Raw genomic sequence first — 19,754 nt, 5'->3', positions numbered from 1 at the left:
ACCGCAAACACACGCGGACGGGCGGGTCGAGGTAAGGAGGTGGGCTGGGGCCTGGGTGGACGATGACCACCCATACACTGGAACCTGTGACCACTTTGGCGGAAACGGTCGCGCTGGGCTCTCCCAGCATGGAGAGCCCTACACAACCGTTCCACACCACAAACGGGCGCGGGATGGGCAGGTTGAGGTTGAGGAGGTGGGCTGGGCCTGGGTGGACAGAAGTCCACTGAGAGCAACCAAACCGCGGCTGTTTCGCGGGAAATGGTCGTGCTGGGCTCTCCCAGCATGGGAGAGCACAACATGACCATGCGGCACCGCAAACGGGCGCGGGACGGGGCCTGGCACGACTTGGCCCGTGCTGAGCACCCTGGGTGGACAGAAGCCCACCCAGACGCCTGAACCAGTGGCTGTTTCGCGGGAAACGGTCGCGCTGGGCTCTCCCAGCATGGGAGAGCCCGACACAACCGTTCCACACCACAAACGGGCGCGGGACGGGCGGGTTGAGGTCAAGGAGGTCAGCTGGGCCCTGGGTGGACAGAAGTCCACCCAGCGAGCTCAGACCCGCGACCGTTTCACGGGAAACGGTCGCGCTGGGCTCTCCCAGCATGGGAGAGCCCGACGCAACCGTTCCGCACCGCAAACGGGTGCGGGACGGGCGGGGCGAGATGCAGTGGGTGGGACGGGCGCTGGGTGGACAGAAGTCCACCAGCGAGCTCGGACCGCGACCGTTTCACGGGAAACGGTTGCGCTGGACTCTCCCAGCATGGGAGAGCCGACGCACCGTTCCGCACCGCAAACGGGCGCGGGACGGGCGGTTGAGGTCGAGTAGGTGGGCGGGTGCTGGGTGGACAGAAGTCCACCCAGCGAGCTCAGACCCGCGACCGTTTCACGGGAAACGGTCGCGCTGGGCTCTCCCAGCATGGGAGAGCCCGACGCAACCGTTCCGCACCGCAAACGGGCGCGGGACGGGCGGCGCGAGGTCGAGTAGGTGGGGCTGGGCGCTGGGTGGACAGAAGTCCACCCAGCGAGCTCAGACCCGCGACCGTTTCACGGGAAACGGTCGCGCTGGGCTCTCCCAGCATGGGAGAGCCCGACGCAACCGTTCCGCACCGCAAACGGGCGCGGGACGGGCGGGGCGAGATGCAGTGGGTGGGACTGGGCGCTGGGTGGACAGAAGTCCACCCAGCGTGCTCGGACCCGCGACCGTTTCACGGGAAACGGTTGTGCTGGACTCTCCCAGCATGGGAGAGTCCGACGCACCCGTTCCGCACCGCAAACGGGCGCGGGACGGGCGTGTCGAGGTCGAGTAGGTGGGGCTGGGCGCTGGGTGGACAGAAGTCCACCCAGCGAGCTCAGACCCGCGACCGTTTCACGGGAAACGGTCGCGCTGGGCTCTCCCAGCATGGGAGAGCCCGACGCAACCGTTCCGCACCGCAAACGGGCGCGGGACGGGCGTGTCGAGGTCGAGTAGGTGGGGCTGGGCGCTGGGTGGACAGAATTCCACCCAGCGAGCTCGGACCGACGCGCCTGCGCACGGATCCGGTCGCGTAGGACTCTCCCAGCATGGGAGAGCATGCCGCGACCGGAACCGTGCATGACGCGCGGCCTGGCGGCTCGGGAAGGGGTCCTGGGGTGTGTGTGTGGCTCGGTGGACGGAAGTCGACCGAGCGAGCTCGGACCGACGCGCCTGCGCACGGAACCGGTCGCGTAGGCCTCTCCCAGCATGGGAGAGCCTCGCGCAACCTGTACCGTGCATGACGCATTGGTAGCGGGCGCGGGACCGGTCAATGGACGTCGAGTGGGTGGGCAGGCGTCGAGTAGAAGACAACTTTGGATGGTCAGTATTTGTCGAAGGTCAGTAAGTGTGTCACTCACCTCTTTATTTCCTTTAGCCCCTCCCACTCCCTTCCGCCTCTCTGCGGGCCGTTCGATGCGCGTCGTTGGACGCGATGGACTTGGCTGAGGGTGCTCGAGGAGGATCGCTCGAGCGCCCTCAGCCACATGTTCGGACTCAGCTCGAGTCCGCCATGCCGAGCGGGCGCCTAGCCATATACGGACAGGCACGCGTCCGTTTATGGTAGCGGGTTCGAGGTCCGAACCCTTTTTGAGCGACCGGAGTCGTCGACAGGCCGGAATTCCGGCCTGTCGACGACTCCGCCGCGGCACACGGGCGCTTACGCTCGCTCGAGTGGGCGGCTGCCCTCTGCGATGTTGGACTTCTCTGTTTTCCCTCATCTCCTCCGAAACCTCTGGCTGTGTAGCCCTCCCCCTGTGCCATCCATCCCAAATTCAACCTGAAAACCCATGGTAAGTGCATCTCTAACCTGTTTTGGGCCCTAAACAGGCTGAATACCCACTGATTGCCCCTTTTCATGCCAGTCCCAGCCTGGCCTGCCCCCGGGTTTCCCTGGAGAGTTCAGAGATGAGAATGGGGTTGAAAAATAGTGAGTAAATCCCGAAAATATTCCCTGATGCCCTGTGAACACCTCCATGGGCAGCTATTCCAAGGCCTATCTGTTTGGCATACCTGCCAGCGTGATTTTGGGGCTGGTAGAGCGTTGGGAGCCCCTACCTGACCGCCCTGAGTCTGCACCCCCTCTTTTCCGCTATGATGACCACCCTGAGTGCCCGGGTGTGCGTGGTATGACCCATCCGCGTTGCTACCTCGTGCTGGTGGACAATAGCGAGGAGGGTGCGAGGGCCATCGGCATGAGGAAGCCTAGCGACTGGGTCACACCTAAGGTAACTGAGCAGGCGGCGTTGGAAGAAGGTAAGTGAGTTTGTTTAGGTATGATTAGCGCCATTGACGCCTTTTAAGGCTGGTTTGCGCTTCAAGCACGTGACTCGGTCATTGCGCGGCCTGTCTACGTTGACAGCGAGTCAAACATAACGCCAGACCAGGATGTGCTGCGCACGTACATCTACCCACAGCAGTGAGTGAATTCAGTGCATCCTTCCTCTGCATGCTGATTGTCCTATGCAGGGACATGCCCACGGAGTATGTGGATGGCTACTTAGCTGTTCGTGACCGGATCATTGGGCCGGCTGATGCTGACAACTTGCTGCGCGCACCTCCCACCCGAGATGTGCACAGCAAGTGGGTGAATGGTACTGCCTTCGAGCGCCTTGTCCTTGACAAGGGCTTGAAGGATCACCGCAAAGATGGTCGTGTCTACGCCATTGCTCAGTCGCAGCAGAGGCAGAATGGTATCCTGACGCCCTGTGTCGAGAGCAAACTGTTCTCTGATGAGGATGGTGAGGATGTTCTCATACGCCGTGAGCTCACACGTGTAAGTACATCTTGCGCATACATGTGTGTTACTGACTTGTACTTTCAGCTTGGTGGTGGACTCGGTACGCACGTCTTGCGTGAGATCCAGCCTGAGCTGTACGGTATGCTGGAGAACATTGCGAAGCTGCTCGGGTACTTCCGCCCGGGCACGACAGACAATGTCTGCTTCAGCGGTAGCCAGCTGAACATTTCTCCACCTGAGAAACTTAGTGAGCTGCTCAAAGGCAAGTCCTTTTTCGCTTTTTTTTACGCTTTTTCACTCTTTTTCCGCTTTTTTCCGCTTTTTTCAAGTCTCTGACTATGTCCTACAGGAGCTGGTGACCTGAACAAGTCTCTGGGCACCTTTGGTGGTCTACACCAAGATGATCAGGACTCTGCAGGTGCGATGTCTATCATGACTGTGTTCTCGAAGTTTCATGAAGGCATACACCCTGGTATCTTCCTCTTTCCTGAGATACATGCCTTCGTGAAACTTCCAGACAAGTTTGCTGAGGTCGAGACGGAGAGGGCAGACCTGCTCACGGTCTTGTTCTCTGGGCTACACTATCACGGTGGCATGAGCCCGTACGTCTCTGACCCGCATCAGTCCATCGCGAGTGACGCTCTGCGCCTCAACCATGTGATGTACCCTATGGGGAAAATCATGAAGGGGCAGTCTGTGCTTGCTCTTGCAGCCCTCCCAGGCGGAGAGCATAGTGGCCTCCAGGTAGGCCTGAACTTTACAACCCTGAGTGAGTCCGATTATTTTCGTCTTTTTTTGCGCTTTTTACCTGATATATTACAGCTTTGATGAGGACCGTGGCTGCCACTCCAACCGTCTCAGCTATGCTGTGGATGGTCTAGCCATTGGTGATCGCCAGTCTGTGGGTGATTTCACTGTTCGCAAGCTTTATGACCTCGCGCGCTTTGCCTTTGGTCAGACGGGCATCAGCCCGTCTATTGACCCAGAGTCGTTCTTCAGAGCGTTCTCTGCACGCGACGAGAGCGGCGACGTGATGACCTTCCAACCTACTGGCCTTGAGGCTGTCCTTGAGCCTCCAGCCGGTGGGGAGGAGCGTGCAGAGGCTGTCATGGCTGAGCGCGCTAAGATCTGGCGGTTGTGGAAGGAGCACCAACTGCGCTATGCGGCGGTGACTCCTCGGGTGACCTACCAGAGTGACATTGTTGAGCTGCGCAAGTCTCTGGGAGTTCAACCTCCTATCAGCCGTCCTGGACGTATGTGCTTTCTTGTTCATCTTCTGGACTTAGCACTGATTTGGACGTGTGCAGGTGCTAAGAGTACGTCGTCTTGTATTCTGTTCTCTTGTTTGACTGATGTATTCTTTACAGAGCAGTCTAGAGTGCAGACAGATGCTGCTGAGTGCTCTGTCAAGCCTCAGAAAGTGAAGGACAAGAACAACAAGAAGGACAAGAAGCGCAAGGAGCCAGAGGAGGAGGAGGAGGAGTTAGGAGGTGAAAGACCTTCACAACGTCGTGAGTACTGCAATTTTCATATGTTCAACTAAAATCTAATGTACTCCTCATAGGTCGAAATGATCAGGAACTTGAAGAGGATGGTACGCATTTTCTCCTGATTTTCTGTGATTTTCGGCACTTTTTTGCGATTTATTCCGCTTTTTCACTGATTTTCCATGTACTGATTGAACTTATGTTCTACAGCTGGTGCTGTTATAGGACGAGGTGTGGGGAGGAAGGTGCATGCTCAGGCTACTGCTGGGCCATCTCCTGCTGCAGGCAGTAGCTCCTCTCAGCCTGTTCAGCGTGGGGGAGGTATGACTTTGCGTGCACACACTGCTAGACGTTAGTTTTAGCATGTCTTTGCTTGTTGACACACTCAATGTATGGTTGCAGAACACTATGCTGATGGAAGCGACAATGAAGATGATGGCATGGATGATGGGCAACTGGTGCTCATGTCAGACTTGTTGTCTGCAGCGCCTATTGCACTTGAAGTCCCAGACTTAGAAGGTGAGCATTAATTCCGATAAAATCCCCATTAATTCACTCTTGCTTTTCTGCAGGTGCAGACGCAACTAGGGCGTCTTCTGAGCATGAAGATGCACCAGAGACATCAAACATCCAAGCTGTAAAGCGTAAGTTCATTATTCAGACTGCAGAATGCTTACTGACAGCGGAACTTAGCATATGCAAAGGTGCTTCAACTCTTCACTGCAGACAACTTCAACGCCATGGCGGCTATCTTCCATGATGCTGCTGCAGCCTTAGCTACAGGCTCAGGATCCCTTGGCATTGCCTACAGTCAGGGGATCCAGACAGTGTTGAACGCTTTTGAGCGTGATGACTCTAGTCTGGTATGTTCTATTGACTTTGCGCTGGCGCTCAAGCAGGTAAGTCATGTTGTTCTATGTCATGTTCTCATGCTTTACTGAACAACATCCTAGTGCTGGTTGGGCAGTGGTAGCTTTGCGCGCTCTGACTCTGTTCAGCGTGTGAAGCAGGCTGTTCTACGCTCAGAGAACATGCTTGCGTCGCACTATGCGTGGCGTTGGCTGGACTCTGTTGCCATCAACTACTGTGCGTCCATGATTACTCGTTGTGGCGGGGATCAGTGTCCTTTCCCACCCCAGCACTGGCTTGCTTGTCTCACTTATCATGCCTATCATGCGCTCTTCGACCATGACCGTCGGGTGCGCACACTGGAGCGCGCACACTTCCTTCCCTCTCTTCCTCCACTCTCCACTGCAGTTCCACGCCCTGATCGCTCCATTCCTATGACTACTACGGTTTCAGCTTCATTCAGTCCACTCTGCGCATCTGGCTTGACTTCCCTGCTGGTCCCTCCTCACTTCTGCAGGCAACCTTTGTGCAACACTTGCTCACTGTGTTCCGCTCTACGGACATACTCCTTCTGGATGGTGTCTGGGATGTGTATAGGTATCCCAAGGCCTCTCTTATCCCTGCTGCCGACCACCGCCGCTCCACCATTACGCGCGCGCATTTGGACCCATTCCACCTCGACCTCCTTACACTTCCTGTCATTGCGCACCCCAACTCTGCAGATGCGCGTGCGTATGCGCACTTTGCGCGCAAGTTCCTTGCAGTACGTGCTCCATCGACTTCATCTCTCTCCACCTCTTCCCCATCCATGCCCAATGCCGCACCCGGGCTTCAGCGTCTGTTGGACTTTGTCACAGACTGCTACGGCATCCTCCCTTACCTGGAGCATGGCCCTTCTGCGCAGGAGCGCAAGCAGCTCAGCGCTGTTCAGGTGTGGTGCCTTGATGACCAGGACAAGCGTCTGCCGTTCCGTGAGCTTGCCGCAGGTCGTCGCGCAGCCAGGTCACCCAGTGGCCCCTTCCATCCTGCCAACTTCAACAAGGAAGGTGCGATTGCAAGTACTCTCATTATCCGTGGTATCCTCTTCAGCTGCGCCGTTACGCATGAAGAGCCCACCTTCTTCCAGGACTTGCAGTCCTTCAACAACCTCGTCGCTAAGTGCCAGTCCTCTGACGACCCTCGCATTTCCAACCCCCTCTATCTCTGCAACCAGATGGCGTATGGCTCTCGCATCAGCGGACGTGGGCTGGACTTAGCGGAGAAGTACTTTGCAGTGGAGTCACACTTCCGCATGGTCTTTGAATCCAAGGTTCCTTATCTGAAGGCGCGCGCGGAGTTCCTTGCCAGGAAGAAGAAAACTTCGCAGAAGCTCGTTCCCCAGGTCGGCCCGCTCATTGCTACCTTGCTTGCATCTGACTATGTCTATGTGGACAAAGTGGAGATGCCGACGGTGGATGAGATGGCAGGTCTTGTCAGTGGGTTGAAGGCAGGTGCATGGTCAGGTTTGGAGCGTCTGGAGCTGATCTCTGGCAGTGCAAGTCCAGAAGATGTTGTGCAGGCATTCAAACTTGCCTACAACTATCTGGACTCTGCACTGTCTGAGGAGGTGAAGAGGGACATCAAGTTTGATGTCATCATGGTGGAGCATACCTTGTGCAAGGTGAAGCGTTGGGATAACAACTAGATACAGACTGTGTATTGTTTCTTGTTCTTGAACTTAGATGTGATGACTGGCACATATGTAATGAATACTTGTTCACAAGCTAATGGATGCCACACTGGCATAAAATGGCCAAGCAATTATCTGAGCATGTACTTTCCTCCCCACATCTGTATTGGCAACAGCTATAGAACATCAGGTCAATCTCAATCAGTATATGAAAAAAGAAGTACTGTAGTATGCAAGACATTGAATATAATCATAACTTGATCCCAAAGAGGGCACAAGGATGAGCTCAATGGCATCCACTGGCATGCATATGCCATTGAGTCTGAGTCAATTCCAATACAAACAGTGTGACATAAGTCATAACACAGTGTGACAGTCATGATAACACCATGTCACTCACATGTCACTCACATGTCACTCACATGTCACTCACATGTCACTCACATGTCACTCACATGACAATACAGTGTCACTAACATGGTAACATAATAACAACAGGATGGGATGTAACAGATTGAATCAGGTATTGGACACTTGCTCCATATTACAATGTGTTGTGCATGCTTCTAAGTTGTTCATGAACCCTCACAAACACTTTGTAGGTGGGAATGGGTTGACAATCTGATAACTTGACTACATTGTACTGAATGCAAAGGACACACATATCCATGTGTCTGTGAGTGCCCCACTTATGTCACTTTATACAACCAATGTAATAGAAAATACTGTGATGAAATCAGTCATAGAATACTCAATACTGTATACCCATATAATTGTCTGTCTATCTAAGCCATACAATGAGTGCTTTCCATGGCAAGACACTACAGATTTGATATATTCTACATGTTGTGCAGGCTCATAAGTGTTTTATGACCATGAACTAATGTAGGGTTGCCCAGAGTATCACTGAAGTCAATTACCCTGTGAGTTATACAGAAAGTGATGTATGGGTTATTTGTTCACCAACATGGCTCATTTCTATAACTTCATACCTTGCAACTAGTATGGCATATTGTAGTAGAACTTCATTGTACATGGTGAATCTACATGTACAATATGGAAGATATCACGGTGAATGACTTGATGTATGTGTCAAAACCATAGTATCCATTGTCATCAATGAATTCTGCTGCTGATGATCCATTGACAAAAGCATTTTGTGCATCTACACCTTTATATGTAATCCACACAGATACCATACACTATGTCCAATGAAGAATTTACAGTTCATGATTCATTTAGCAACCTGTGCAACTCAAGAAAGCATAGTCAAATCCTTCTGGTCCATTCAATATCAAGTGTGGATATTAGCAACAGTGTTACATCTGGAGCATGGAGCTTCAGCCAAGTGTAAGCAGCCACTCAAGATGAAAAACAAAGCCAGTCACTGCATGATTACCATATGGAGGATGTGACATTCCCAAATAGGAATCATGCACAAATCAGTTGATATGGGGCTCAGAAAAAATGCAGGAAAGCCATGAAATATATAGACACATCAAAGACAAGTCTACCTTTGCTTTATGCTGCAAATGATTGCCATTACATTGTATACAATGGCCATATTATGGCAAAAGGTGCTCAGACTGCCTGTTATAATCCTTATTAGCATCTCAACCACACATATATGTATTACAGTTGACAGACATACCATATTTTGGCCATAACCAAGTACTTTGAATCGGCACAGGCACATGTGCATTTTTTTGTTTTGCATTTCCTGGCCTAGCCAGCCACTGTATGCACTCCGTAAAATCCCCATATACTCTCTGAATGAAGGGTTATCAGATGAGCATATATGTGTACTAATTAGATGTTACTAGCTGGGTCTACTAGTGGTCTACAATATGTGAGCATTTGCAGTGAGCTGCCAGGCAGACAGTCACATGACAGATTTAACAGTTTCCTTATTGGGGGAACTGCTAAGGCGTTTCATGGCCCTCATATCCATAACAGAGCGCTTAACCACTGCATTTGTTTGTACCTGTTGGTGCAAGTCGCGTCGTCTGGGAGTCTGAAATTTCAGACTCAGATAAGTAACCCATACTAACAGTTACTTATCTCTGCTTATCGGGGTGGCTGCAAGTCACGTGCACTGTGGGAACAAACTGCCATTTCGGAGGAATCGCTAAGGCGTTTCATGGTGGTCCATCATAAGAACGATACCTTCGTACCTCAGGGATCGTAATATTTCTGATGCAAATGAGCTGCGGGATCATTGAAGGCAGCATGTGCGCCCAGAGGCCTTTGCGGTGCCTTTTGAAGTTGGTTTCAACCCAATCCTTGAACTTTTGCAAAAGCCTAGGAAGATACCATAGCATGGATGACATGAGCCTCAGGTATGCATACACTAACAACTCACCTGTTGTATTCTTTCTGTGTCCCCTCAGTTACTCAGGCAGCAATCTTGTCCATCAAGCTATCAAGGACATTGGCTCCGGCATAACAGATAGCCTACCCAAATGCCCCACAGTGGGCATTTGGGGTAGGTTATCAGCCTGCACCACCACAGCCTGTTCAAACAGCTGTTGGCCCCAACCGACAGCCCCTCAGATCTACTGGTTCAGGAGTGGGGCACCCTTACAATCTGGGCCTCATTCACCATGAGTCACAGCCATCGGGATCACACAATATGGAGTCTCTCCCATTGGATAGAACTTGTGTTGTCAATGTGACTCCCCTCGCCACCAACCTGCTTGAGTCACACTGCAAACAACATTGGTCAGCTACAGTACCATCATCTGCTGCAGCTAGTAAGTTCTCATTTTTTCTTTTATTTGCAAAGATGCAAAGCATGTTCATCCTATGTTGCATAGGCAGCTCACACCTTGCTGAGTCAAGTGAGCAACAGCCTGAGTGGCAGCTCATGTTGACTAGTCTGTATCACCACTAAGCCTAACACTACCCAGCATCCTCCACCACTTCTCCTAGAGAAGTTGGGGCCTGAGGAGATCACTGTTTGCCGGCAACTGTACTGGTGCAATGTTGCACTCTGAACATCATTACCTCCAAAAGCATTGATGTGACTGTTGTTTACAAACCACATACTCTATGACATGGGGCCATGACACTGACAAAGTGGTCAAAGATATGCAATGTATACATTCTGAGGTCAAAAACACCTCCTTGTAGGCTCAGAAGAATTCCCAAACTTCCCAGAAACTTAATGGAGCACAAATGAGTTACATATAAGTGGTCATTATGCTCTGGCAGTGTTCTTCCACACATTTGATTAGATCAAGTCTAGGCTGGTTACAAGAATGATGCAGACTACATGCTGCTATGAAAGGAAACAACTGTGATGTTGTTCACAAAATTATCATTTCCAGGTTCTTGCTCTTCATTAGATAGTCATGACTATGCCTGTGCCAGATCCCTGAAGTCATAATTTAGCAGTTTTAGTTGCGACATGACCTGGAAAATCTATGTGTGCCCTCATTTATTGACAATGTCTACTCAATATAGATCCTGAGCTACAGATATCTATGTCCACTGAACTGATTTAGCAAAATACATGTATTTTGACATATATCTGTGTTGACAGTAACATGCTATAAAGGAGTCACAGACTAAGAGAGGAGCAGAATGATGTCTTCAACACTTGGAGGAATGGTGTATGCATGCCATGAGCTGCAGTTGGTGGTGGCTATGTCTTCTGTCCAATGTCTGTGTCTGTGTCTGCTCTCTGTGTCTCCATTCCTTTGTACACTTTGATTTTCACACTGTGTATGCTTGTAATGTGTGTACAATAGTTTGTGATCTCTGGTGATATGTTTGGTAATGCAAAATGCCTATTCTCAATGGTCAATGCTCTGGTCATAAGTCTGAGGATTTCTATATCTTCAGACATACTGCCATAATGACCAGTGTCATTTTCTGGCTGACTGTTTGTTATTTTGTATGCACATACAATGTTCACCCTGGACTCTGACACAGATGGTCATGTTCCGTCGGGATCAGAGTCTGAATCAGTTTTGCTTCACTATGCATACACAACAGTCATGGAATGATGCCGTGATGTACTTACTCTGCATTGCTAGTGTGTAGGGAAAAGTGTCACCTCACTCAATGATACCACTTTCGTGCTGTGAATCAGCCTTGTGTGCTCGAAATGAGAAAAATTATATGACCTGGGTTTTGACCATGAGCGGAATGGCCGCCTTGCTATTGTATGTCCTCAAGAATGCTAATCTCGAGAGCATACCCTAGAGAGGTGATCTCCATATAGAGACTTCATCTCTTTACCGATCTGTTGCCTCTCGCACAAGCTCGGTACTCCATAAACCATTGCTGTGAGATCTCATCTCTCCCAATGATTGCCTGGCTGCACTGAGATCAAGGCTCCATATTGAGCCTATCAGTTTTCCTGATGTTGGGTTCACTATTGAGGCTCCCATATGGCAGATAATCTGTAATAGTGCCATATTTTCCATGTATAGCCTGATGCAAGCCACTTTTTCAGTGAGTCTTGTCCATCTTGTAAGTCAGTACTACCTGGAATTCTCAGGGACTGGGATCTCCAGACAGGATCATAGGCTGTTATGTTTAGTTCAATAGTTCAATAGGCCCTGACTGCCAAGCTCTGAGGCCGAGTTTGAATGCCAGCCACAAGCTCATTAGTGACACTGTGTTTGCTGTGCTGTGGCTTCCCACAAATGCATAAACAATTGTCAATATTCCCAGTAACATATATAATATGATGCCATAGGGTCTGTACATAGTACGCCTCCCAATAGACAGAAATGATAATAATGCCATTAACGAAGCAAAAGAAAATACACATGCCTCTGTACTCACTCATTCTGTCACATTGTTTGTGTCTCCTGTGATGTTTACCAATTACCTATGAATTGTTTGGCTATATGACATTTGAAACCTGCTATATGTAGTAGCTCACCTCCTAAACATGGAAATTTTGAATCACCTGTTGAGTTTGGGCTCAGAGAATGCAGTCAAAACAAGGAAATATTATATATGGTTCTACTCACCTTGTACAGGTGAGGCAACTGGACATACAGACTTACCATACATAGTATATCCCAGCCCTTCATGGTTGCTGCAGTGCTGGATAAATGGCAGAAAATAAGATGAAATCAACTCTATTGTGCCAATATAAGCATGTCTTTCCCTCATCTTGTCAGTATGATGGTGTTATGCTTGGTTTTTAATCCCTTAATCCCTTGTATGATAATTTCCTGGAGCATGTCTAACTTCTACCATCATATTATCAGTTGATGTATTACCAGGTCCTATTTTTATGCAATGACCTTGGTATGTGGTGGTAAAATTGCAGCTCTTAGATGGGCAGGGAATGATTGTACCATGTATTGTTAATGTCTATTTGTGCATTGTCTACTGTCACTCATATTGCAGTGTATTCTGTGATTTATCTACCAACTGGGCTCAAAGGAAGCCATTGTTGCTCTGACAATAGCACAGACTTACATTGCTTACTAAGCAACAAGCAAGAGGCCCTGCTATAGTGGACTTCTAGGCAAATATAGAACTGTCCTTTTCTATATCTCTAGTCAATAATACATGATTTTGGATTCCTCTCACTGGCTGCAACACTTCCCCTTTACATGTTATCATAAAATGTCCTTTTGTGTTCATGGGACTTACACATGAGACCATGACCATTGAGAGTAGACATTACTGGAATATCCAGCAAAGGCAATGATGATTCCATGTGCAAGTCTTAGTGTGAGTCTGTGTTCTTCACCATTACAGACAGTGTCCTATGAATATAGCAATTTATACAGGATGCACAATACATGGCAGCTTACTTACTAAATTGAAATTTCTCTCATGTATCTAAACCAATGGGATCGTACTGCCAGCCATGGCCCTCTCCGCTACAAGTTATTAGTTGTGGCAAGTAGTACAAGGTGGGTAGAATCTTACACAACATTTCCTTCTTTTGTCTGCATTTTCTGAACCCAGACTCAACAGGTAATTCAAAATTTCCAGGTCAGTTACTACATAGTGTCCGCACAATTCATAGGTAATTGATTAAGCACCACAGGAAACACAAACAATGTGAAAGAATGAGTGTGTACAGAGGTATGTGTATTTTATTTTGCTTTGTGAATGGTGCCATATCTATATGACTGTATGGGAAGGCATGCTATGTACAGGCTCTACAACATCATACATGTGACTGGGAATATACCCAATTGGTTTTGCACTCTTGGGAGGCCACAGCACAGCAAATACAGTGTCACTGATGAGCTTGTGGCTGGCATTCAAACTCGGCTCCAAAGTTTGGCAGCCTGCGTGTTCAGGGCCTGTTGAACTGTTGAACTAAACATAACAGCCTATGATCCTTTTTGGAATTGCCAGTTGTCGGAGAGAAGGCATGCGTGCGACGGCAAACCACACACAACACGTGTTCGTCCTGAAGCAGGGAGGTCAGAAGGTCAAGATGGACGAGGGCTCGGTGAAGGATGACGGATGGTGGTCTGAAGAAAGTAGTTAGGCCGCCGAATCTAATGGAACACTTACTTGGTATCGGAATGCGACTTGACATGGACTACTCAACTTGCAACTCGACTTGCTTTGCACCTGCAACCGCAGTTGTCACGTCTAAGTGCCGAGGTCAGGATAGCGAGGTGAGAGAGAGCAAGAGAGATGGGGATTCAATTTGATGGAGAGCAGGGCGACGCAGCCCAGTACAAATACATGCAAGAGTTTCTAGAATCTTGGAAGCGTGAGAGGGATAAAAAAGTAGGTGAGAGAGAGACATTGGTGAGTTTTGCGATGGTTCGAAAGAAGCACGACGTGTGAGTGTTTGACAGATCAGGAAGGAATGATGCCTAAATAGGAAGGTACCATACAGCAGCCATATGAACACCCTCCTGGGCGACGGACATCCCTTGAGTCCCCTTCCAGCGTTGACTGATGGACCCTTGTCTCGGTACGAGGTTGGCAGCTCGCTCGCGGTGCTATTTACTTATCGCGACCTGGTCCCCCAGCAGGTACGGCACTTGGCATTGCGGTGCTCATCTTGTCCTACTAGCGGGTCTGTGTCGCAGCCTTCCAGTTTGTCTCAGGTGTGCCAGTAGAGTCAAGAGTATTGTAGGGAAATGTATCGTACAAGAGTCTGTCAAGAACATGTTCAGCAAGATGGAGAGACGGGTGAGCAATGAACGGAAAAAGAGAAAATATGGGTATGTAATTGCCATGACGCGATGGCACCGAGTCCGACATGCGACGAGTTTCCCTTCCACACAGTCCCTGACAATGGTTACAAGACAGACAAACAATGGGATAAATGTTTGATACTGACATGATGTCTGCAGTATGCACCACAACCTTGATGATGAAACTGTGGTCAATTCCAAGGTCAAGATATTCAACATGATGGATGGAGAGGTGTGTGCATAAAGGTTGGGTTGGGTGATCCTGGATGTAGATAGATTTTGTCATCCTCTTATTTGCTTTGTTGGTTTTCTTGCTGTCATGCTCTCTGAAGTAGACAATGGCCAAACAGTGTTTGATCTGACTGATTGGGGAATGAATGCACAACAATAGGACAATGAATAAAACCAAGACAATATTTCTCTTTTGTTCCTTGTCAATAACCAGTAAGTACATTGTTCTTTTGATGGACTCATTTCAATACAATAGGTAGGATCCCATTGTTCTCATAGATGTATTGTCCTAAATTCCCACAGTCCAGGTTATATAAGGCCAATGCCTGCCTATCCTGGACCAAGTGCATCTTGACCTAGAACCACCACCATCTCCCCCAGAGTACTGATACTCTGACAGTTTACTTGCCCACACTTACCCTCAATAACACACTCTGCTTATCTCTGACTCAAGAACTAACCAAAAAGTAGGTTAGTATCTTATTCAAGTTTACTATCCAAGAGTGATAGTCAATTATCAGGACATTCTAACCAAGAGTGTTAGTTCAGCACACAAGTCCATTCCCATATCAGGAAAGTCAATTCATACACTTTCCTATATACTCAATCCTATTGCTCATAGCCTTGAGCTAACTACAGTCATGTACCCCCTAGTGGGTCAACTGCCTATCGCGGGTGATGACAGCTGTATATGGATGTGAGCAATCTTTTTTTTTGATTCTCTTTATTGTCCGCGAGGGCCGAGCCCTATGTAGACAAAAACTAGCGCTAAGAATAGGTACAAAAGAAGTCTGTCGGAATTCAGGCTGAGCATAGGCTCATCGCCGGAGTGAGAGCTTGGGTATGTACAGTAGGGAAAGGGGAAGATTAGGGTGTCGGGTTGGTTGTAGTAGCAGTGAGTGTACATTAGCAGATACGAATGCATGTGAGTTCTGTGTAAAAGGAAAATGGACTCCCACCCGGGAGACAACACACGTTCGATAGGACTAACAGGCTGGACGAGTGGTCTGGCTCAGAGCGGGGTGAGAGCGAGGTGCACGGGGCTGGCTGTTGCATCCTGCTGCCCTCAGGTACTGCCCTGGCAACACAACACCCTTCCTGGCTCCTACAGTGACCATTGCAGGCACCACTCGTTTTCTCTCTGGCGTGCCGGTAGAGTCGGATGTAACGTACAAGGGGGGTTTGTAGCATGGTAATCTAGTAAGTAGTGAACAAAATGGTGCGAAAGGGGATCAATTGGTCAGTTGGCATTGAGGCCGCCGAGGTTGCTGTAGATGGCCGCGAAGCGGCCTGTTGCGTGAATGAATTGGAATAGAAGACGGATGGCTCGAGGATGGGTGAGGAGTGTTTGGATAGAGTTCGCGGCTGGCCCGAGGATGAAAGCGAGTTGCGCGCGTTGTTCATTGTATGATGGACATTTGAGTAGATAATGGTGGACTGTCTCGCGTGCGAGGTGACATGTGGGGCATGTGGGTGAGTCTGCCTTTGAGATCTTGTGGAGGTGGGCTTGCAGGGGGACATGTTCGGTGTGTAGCTGGATGGATAAGGAGGCTGGCATGCTTCCATGGGAGAGAGTTCATTAGCTTGACATAACATTTAGACGGGAGATCCAGGTCTATACAATCCATCTTAGTGGAACGTGGTGAGTGTTTCCACTTGTCACGCGCGCAGCACGCAAAATGTTCAGCGAGCATCTGCCTTACCTTTGAGATGCTGGCAGGGAGACGTTCGGACAGGCATCTCGGGAGCAGGGCAGCGGAGCTGCCCGTGAGCAATCTTATCAGTACAAGATAACATCCTCGGGCAGCAGTCAGGCAGCGCTCGTGACCAGGCGTGAGTGTAAACTCCCTCAAATGGATGCAGACTAGCCTGTGTAAGGGAATTGACCCACCAGGGGGTAGCGACTCACCAAGGGGTACATGACAGTACCAAAGGACACAGGAAGAAGTTTGTCCTTGATCAAGACCACCCTATTCCTTGGTGCAAAGGTTATATTTCTATATCCAACCAATCACCTTCTGTCAAGCTGGCCCCCTGCAAGGCAGGGGTTCTCTCATTGGGCATGTATATACTCCAAGATATCAATAGGCATGCTCTCAGTACCTCAGAGTACATTGGCTGAATACTGTTGATGAGTTGAGGAGATGCACTTGGCATGTACCAAATATGGATAGCATCTACAGACTGATTTTTCCTACCTCCAGTTCACACTGTATTTCCTTGAGATGAGATACAAACATTGATAGGATGGATAGCTTGGCACTCATAACTCTTTTGTGGCTAGAGGACAGGTTGCAAGAATGACAAGAGCATCTGGGAAATGCGGTGGTCAGAACTTTGAAAATTTGGACACTCAGGTGACATTGAGTCAATGAATCATACCTCGGCAGCCAATTGCACGCAATGCAAAAAGCACCACAGGCAGTCGGCAAGACCACAGAAGTAGACTAGGAGTGCAATGACTGACTACCTAGGGTGGCCAAGATCTCAGCCCAATACAGTATGCACAATGCATACTCAGGATACAGGATTTAATCATCTGATATTGCCACAATGAGAATGATGAGCTGAGCTCTCTAAATGTGAACATCTTTATTAATATTTTGGCACATTCAAATGGAAGTGAATCTGTCAGACTAGTGTACATGAATGTATTGAATGATGTTCAAGCAATGCATCAATGAGCCTTTATGATGACAAAAACCCAAACATCACAACTGGGGATTGTATTGCCAAGCATGGCCCACTCCCCACCAAGTTGCACAATATGATGGTGCTACACTTGATTGTTAATCCCTCACATGGTAATTGCCTGTAGAATCTACTATATTGGGCTGGGATCTTGGCCACCTTGGCAGTTGATGAGCTACCTCAAGGCAAATCACAGTGTTTCTGCTCTGTTTAGTGTGGAGATCTATAGAAGAACATCTAAAGAACATCACAAAAATACTAGAAAAAATAGCAGCTTCATTTTCACAATGAGAGTACAGGAAGCCAAACTGACTAGGAAGTCAGTCACACTATGCACATGGAGTCTTTAGAGGTCATTTCTGTGGGGTAGCAAATCTCGTCATAGTAGTCAGAGACATACCTATGAAACTTTGACAGCTCCTGACCCTGTGATATGACTGAGAAAACCAAATACAGTTGATGGGTCCAGAACACTTGGCCAATGCTTACCAAACATGGCAATAGTTGCTCAGAATGATTACTCCTGCTCCCAGCTCTCAATCTATAGGTGTCAAACTGTATCAAGGCAAAGATTAAATGCATATTCAGGCTCTGAAATTTAGTTGAAGGCAATTGATCAAGTGGTAGTAGTATTGTTGGCTGCAGTGCGCCTCAGAGCGATTCCAAAGGCCTAAGTCGAGCTCTGTAAAGTCTTTTTATTCAAGAAGCGAAGATACACACCTAAGTCGAGCTCTGTAAAGTCTTAGGACTTAGAGCTCGACGAGGCGGACTGTCTACGGTGTGCGTTACGTAAGGTGACCATAACTGTACAGTAGAAACAGCCACAAAGTCGAAATCAACGAAGCAGTGAAAAACTGGATGAGTGCAGGGTTCAAATCCCTGAAGATGCAAACATTATGGAAAATGGTAGACTGAAGGGAATGACGTCGGAAAAAGTACAGTATGCACGGTATAGCGATGGCGTCCATGTAGAATAAAGGAGAACACACCAGGACGCATTCCACGACTTGGACAGGGCAATGGAGCTCAGAATAATTCGCAGAAATGCGGAATAAATTCCGAGCTCAACACTCCCCCTGACCTGTCAAGTCCCCAGCCCAAGCATCTTCACCATCTCCAGCACCTTCGGTTTAGCCAGCGACTTCGTCAGGATATCAGCAGGCATGTCAGAAGTGCGAAGGTGTATGATCTCAATTCGACCTTTGGCGACTTCGTCTCTGAGCCAGTAGAAGTGCAAGTCGAGGTGCTTCATGCGTCCTGGTGCTCGGGATTTTTCGCAACAGACAGCGTGGAAGATTGTCAATTCGAAGCTTGGAGGCAAGGGAAACGTCGAAACCAAGCTCTGTGAGGTGATTGCGAAGCCAGAGAATTTCCTGGCCTGCTGAGACCGCTGCAACGAACTCTGCCTCCGTTGTAGAAGCGCCACAATCGTCTGAAGACGACTCGACCAAGAAATCGCACCTGTACCCATTTTAATGATGTATCCAGAGGTGGATCAACCAGTGTCAGGGCAGCCAGCATGGTCAGTGTCGGTGTAGGAGGTGAAAATCTCGGAATTGGATGAAGGGGAATAGGTGCTCAGAGCGTGTAGTCGACTCGAGGGTGCCCTTGATGTATCGGAAGAGGTGCCTGACCGCTTTCCAGTGCGTCATGCCAGGGTTCTTCGTAAAACGTGCCAGGTTGCCCACAGTGCGTGCAATGTCTGGACGAGTTGCCACAGCAAGGTAGAAAAGCGAACCCACTGCCTGATCATATATGGGACGTTCTGCATCTCCCTGACCTCGGACGACGTCTTGGGAGCCATGTCTGCACTGAGACGAAGGCCAGGCTCCATCGGGTGCCCACATGGTTGCAGTTTGCGAAGCCTGGCTATAGTGCTCCAGGATGTCGAGAGCGTACTGCTGCTGCGAAATCGAAAGCGAACGCTTCGCTCATTGCGCTCAATATTGACTCTTAGGATCCAGGACATCGGCCCAAGGTCCCTGAGCTTGAAGTGCGTACGAAGGTCGTCCTTGACCCGCTGAATTGCGGTTTTCGACTTCGCTGCAATGGTGATATCGTCGACAAAGACAGGGATGATGATGCGCACTCCATCTCGAAGGTAGACCCAGACACTGTGCTCACAGATCAGCCGCGAAAATCCGAGTTTGGTGAGTACCTCGTGCAGCTTTTCGTGCCAGCATCGTCCAGCCTGCTTCAGACCGTAGAGGGCCTTCAGAAGACGCCACACCCAGCTCGGAGTTTTCTGCTCAAAGCCCTCTGGCTGCTGCATGTACACCTCCTCCTTCAGCTCGCCGTTTAGATAGGCTGAGGAGATGTCCACAGACTCGAGCTCGAGGTCCTCCAGGGCTGCAAGCGCAAGAATGGCTCGAATCGACGCCCACTTTGGCGTAGGAGCGAAGGTCTCGTTGTAGTCGAAGCCAGGACGCTG

At 49.4% G+C, this 19,754-nt stretch overlaps 2 protein-coding genes across 2 annotated transcripts; both read left to right on the top strand.

The window, feature by feature from the left end:
- Nucleotides 1-605: 605 nt before the first annotated feature.
- B0H18DRAFT_1123413 (uncharacterized protein) lies at nucleotides 606-1,310 on the top strand (the record flags this gene model as incomplete). Its single annotated transcript, XM_048034688.1, has 1 exon — nucleotides 606-1,310. One exon carries the CDS (start codon nucleotides 606-608, stop codon nucleotides 1,308-1,310), a length of 705 nt encoding a protein of 234 aa, XP_047888569.1.
- A 4,737-nt stretch (nucleotides 1,311-6,047) lies between these two features.
- Nucleotides 6,048-7,274, top strand: B0H18DRAFT_883403 (uncharacterized protein; the record flags this gene model as incomplete). The annotated part of the gene is made up of 2 exons (XM_048040973.1): nucleotides 6,048-6,322; nucleotides 6,512-7,274. Coding segments are annotated over 2 exons (1,038 nt in total), but the record flags the coding sequence as incomplete, so codon positions are not given.
- Nucleotides 7,275-19,754: the final 12,480 nt, after the last annotated feature.

This window comes from Fomitopsis serialis (genome assembly GCF_022376445.1).
Source record: "Fomitopsis serialis strain Sig1Antser10 chromosome Unknown B0H18scaffold_97, whole genome shotgun sequence".
NCBI lineage: Eukaryota > Fungi > Basidiomycota > Agaricomycetes > Polyporales > Fomitopsidaceae > Fomitopsis > Fomitopsis serialis.
Note: the sequence above shows the minus strand (reverse complement) of the source record. Positions and strands in the feature narration are given on the sequence as shown.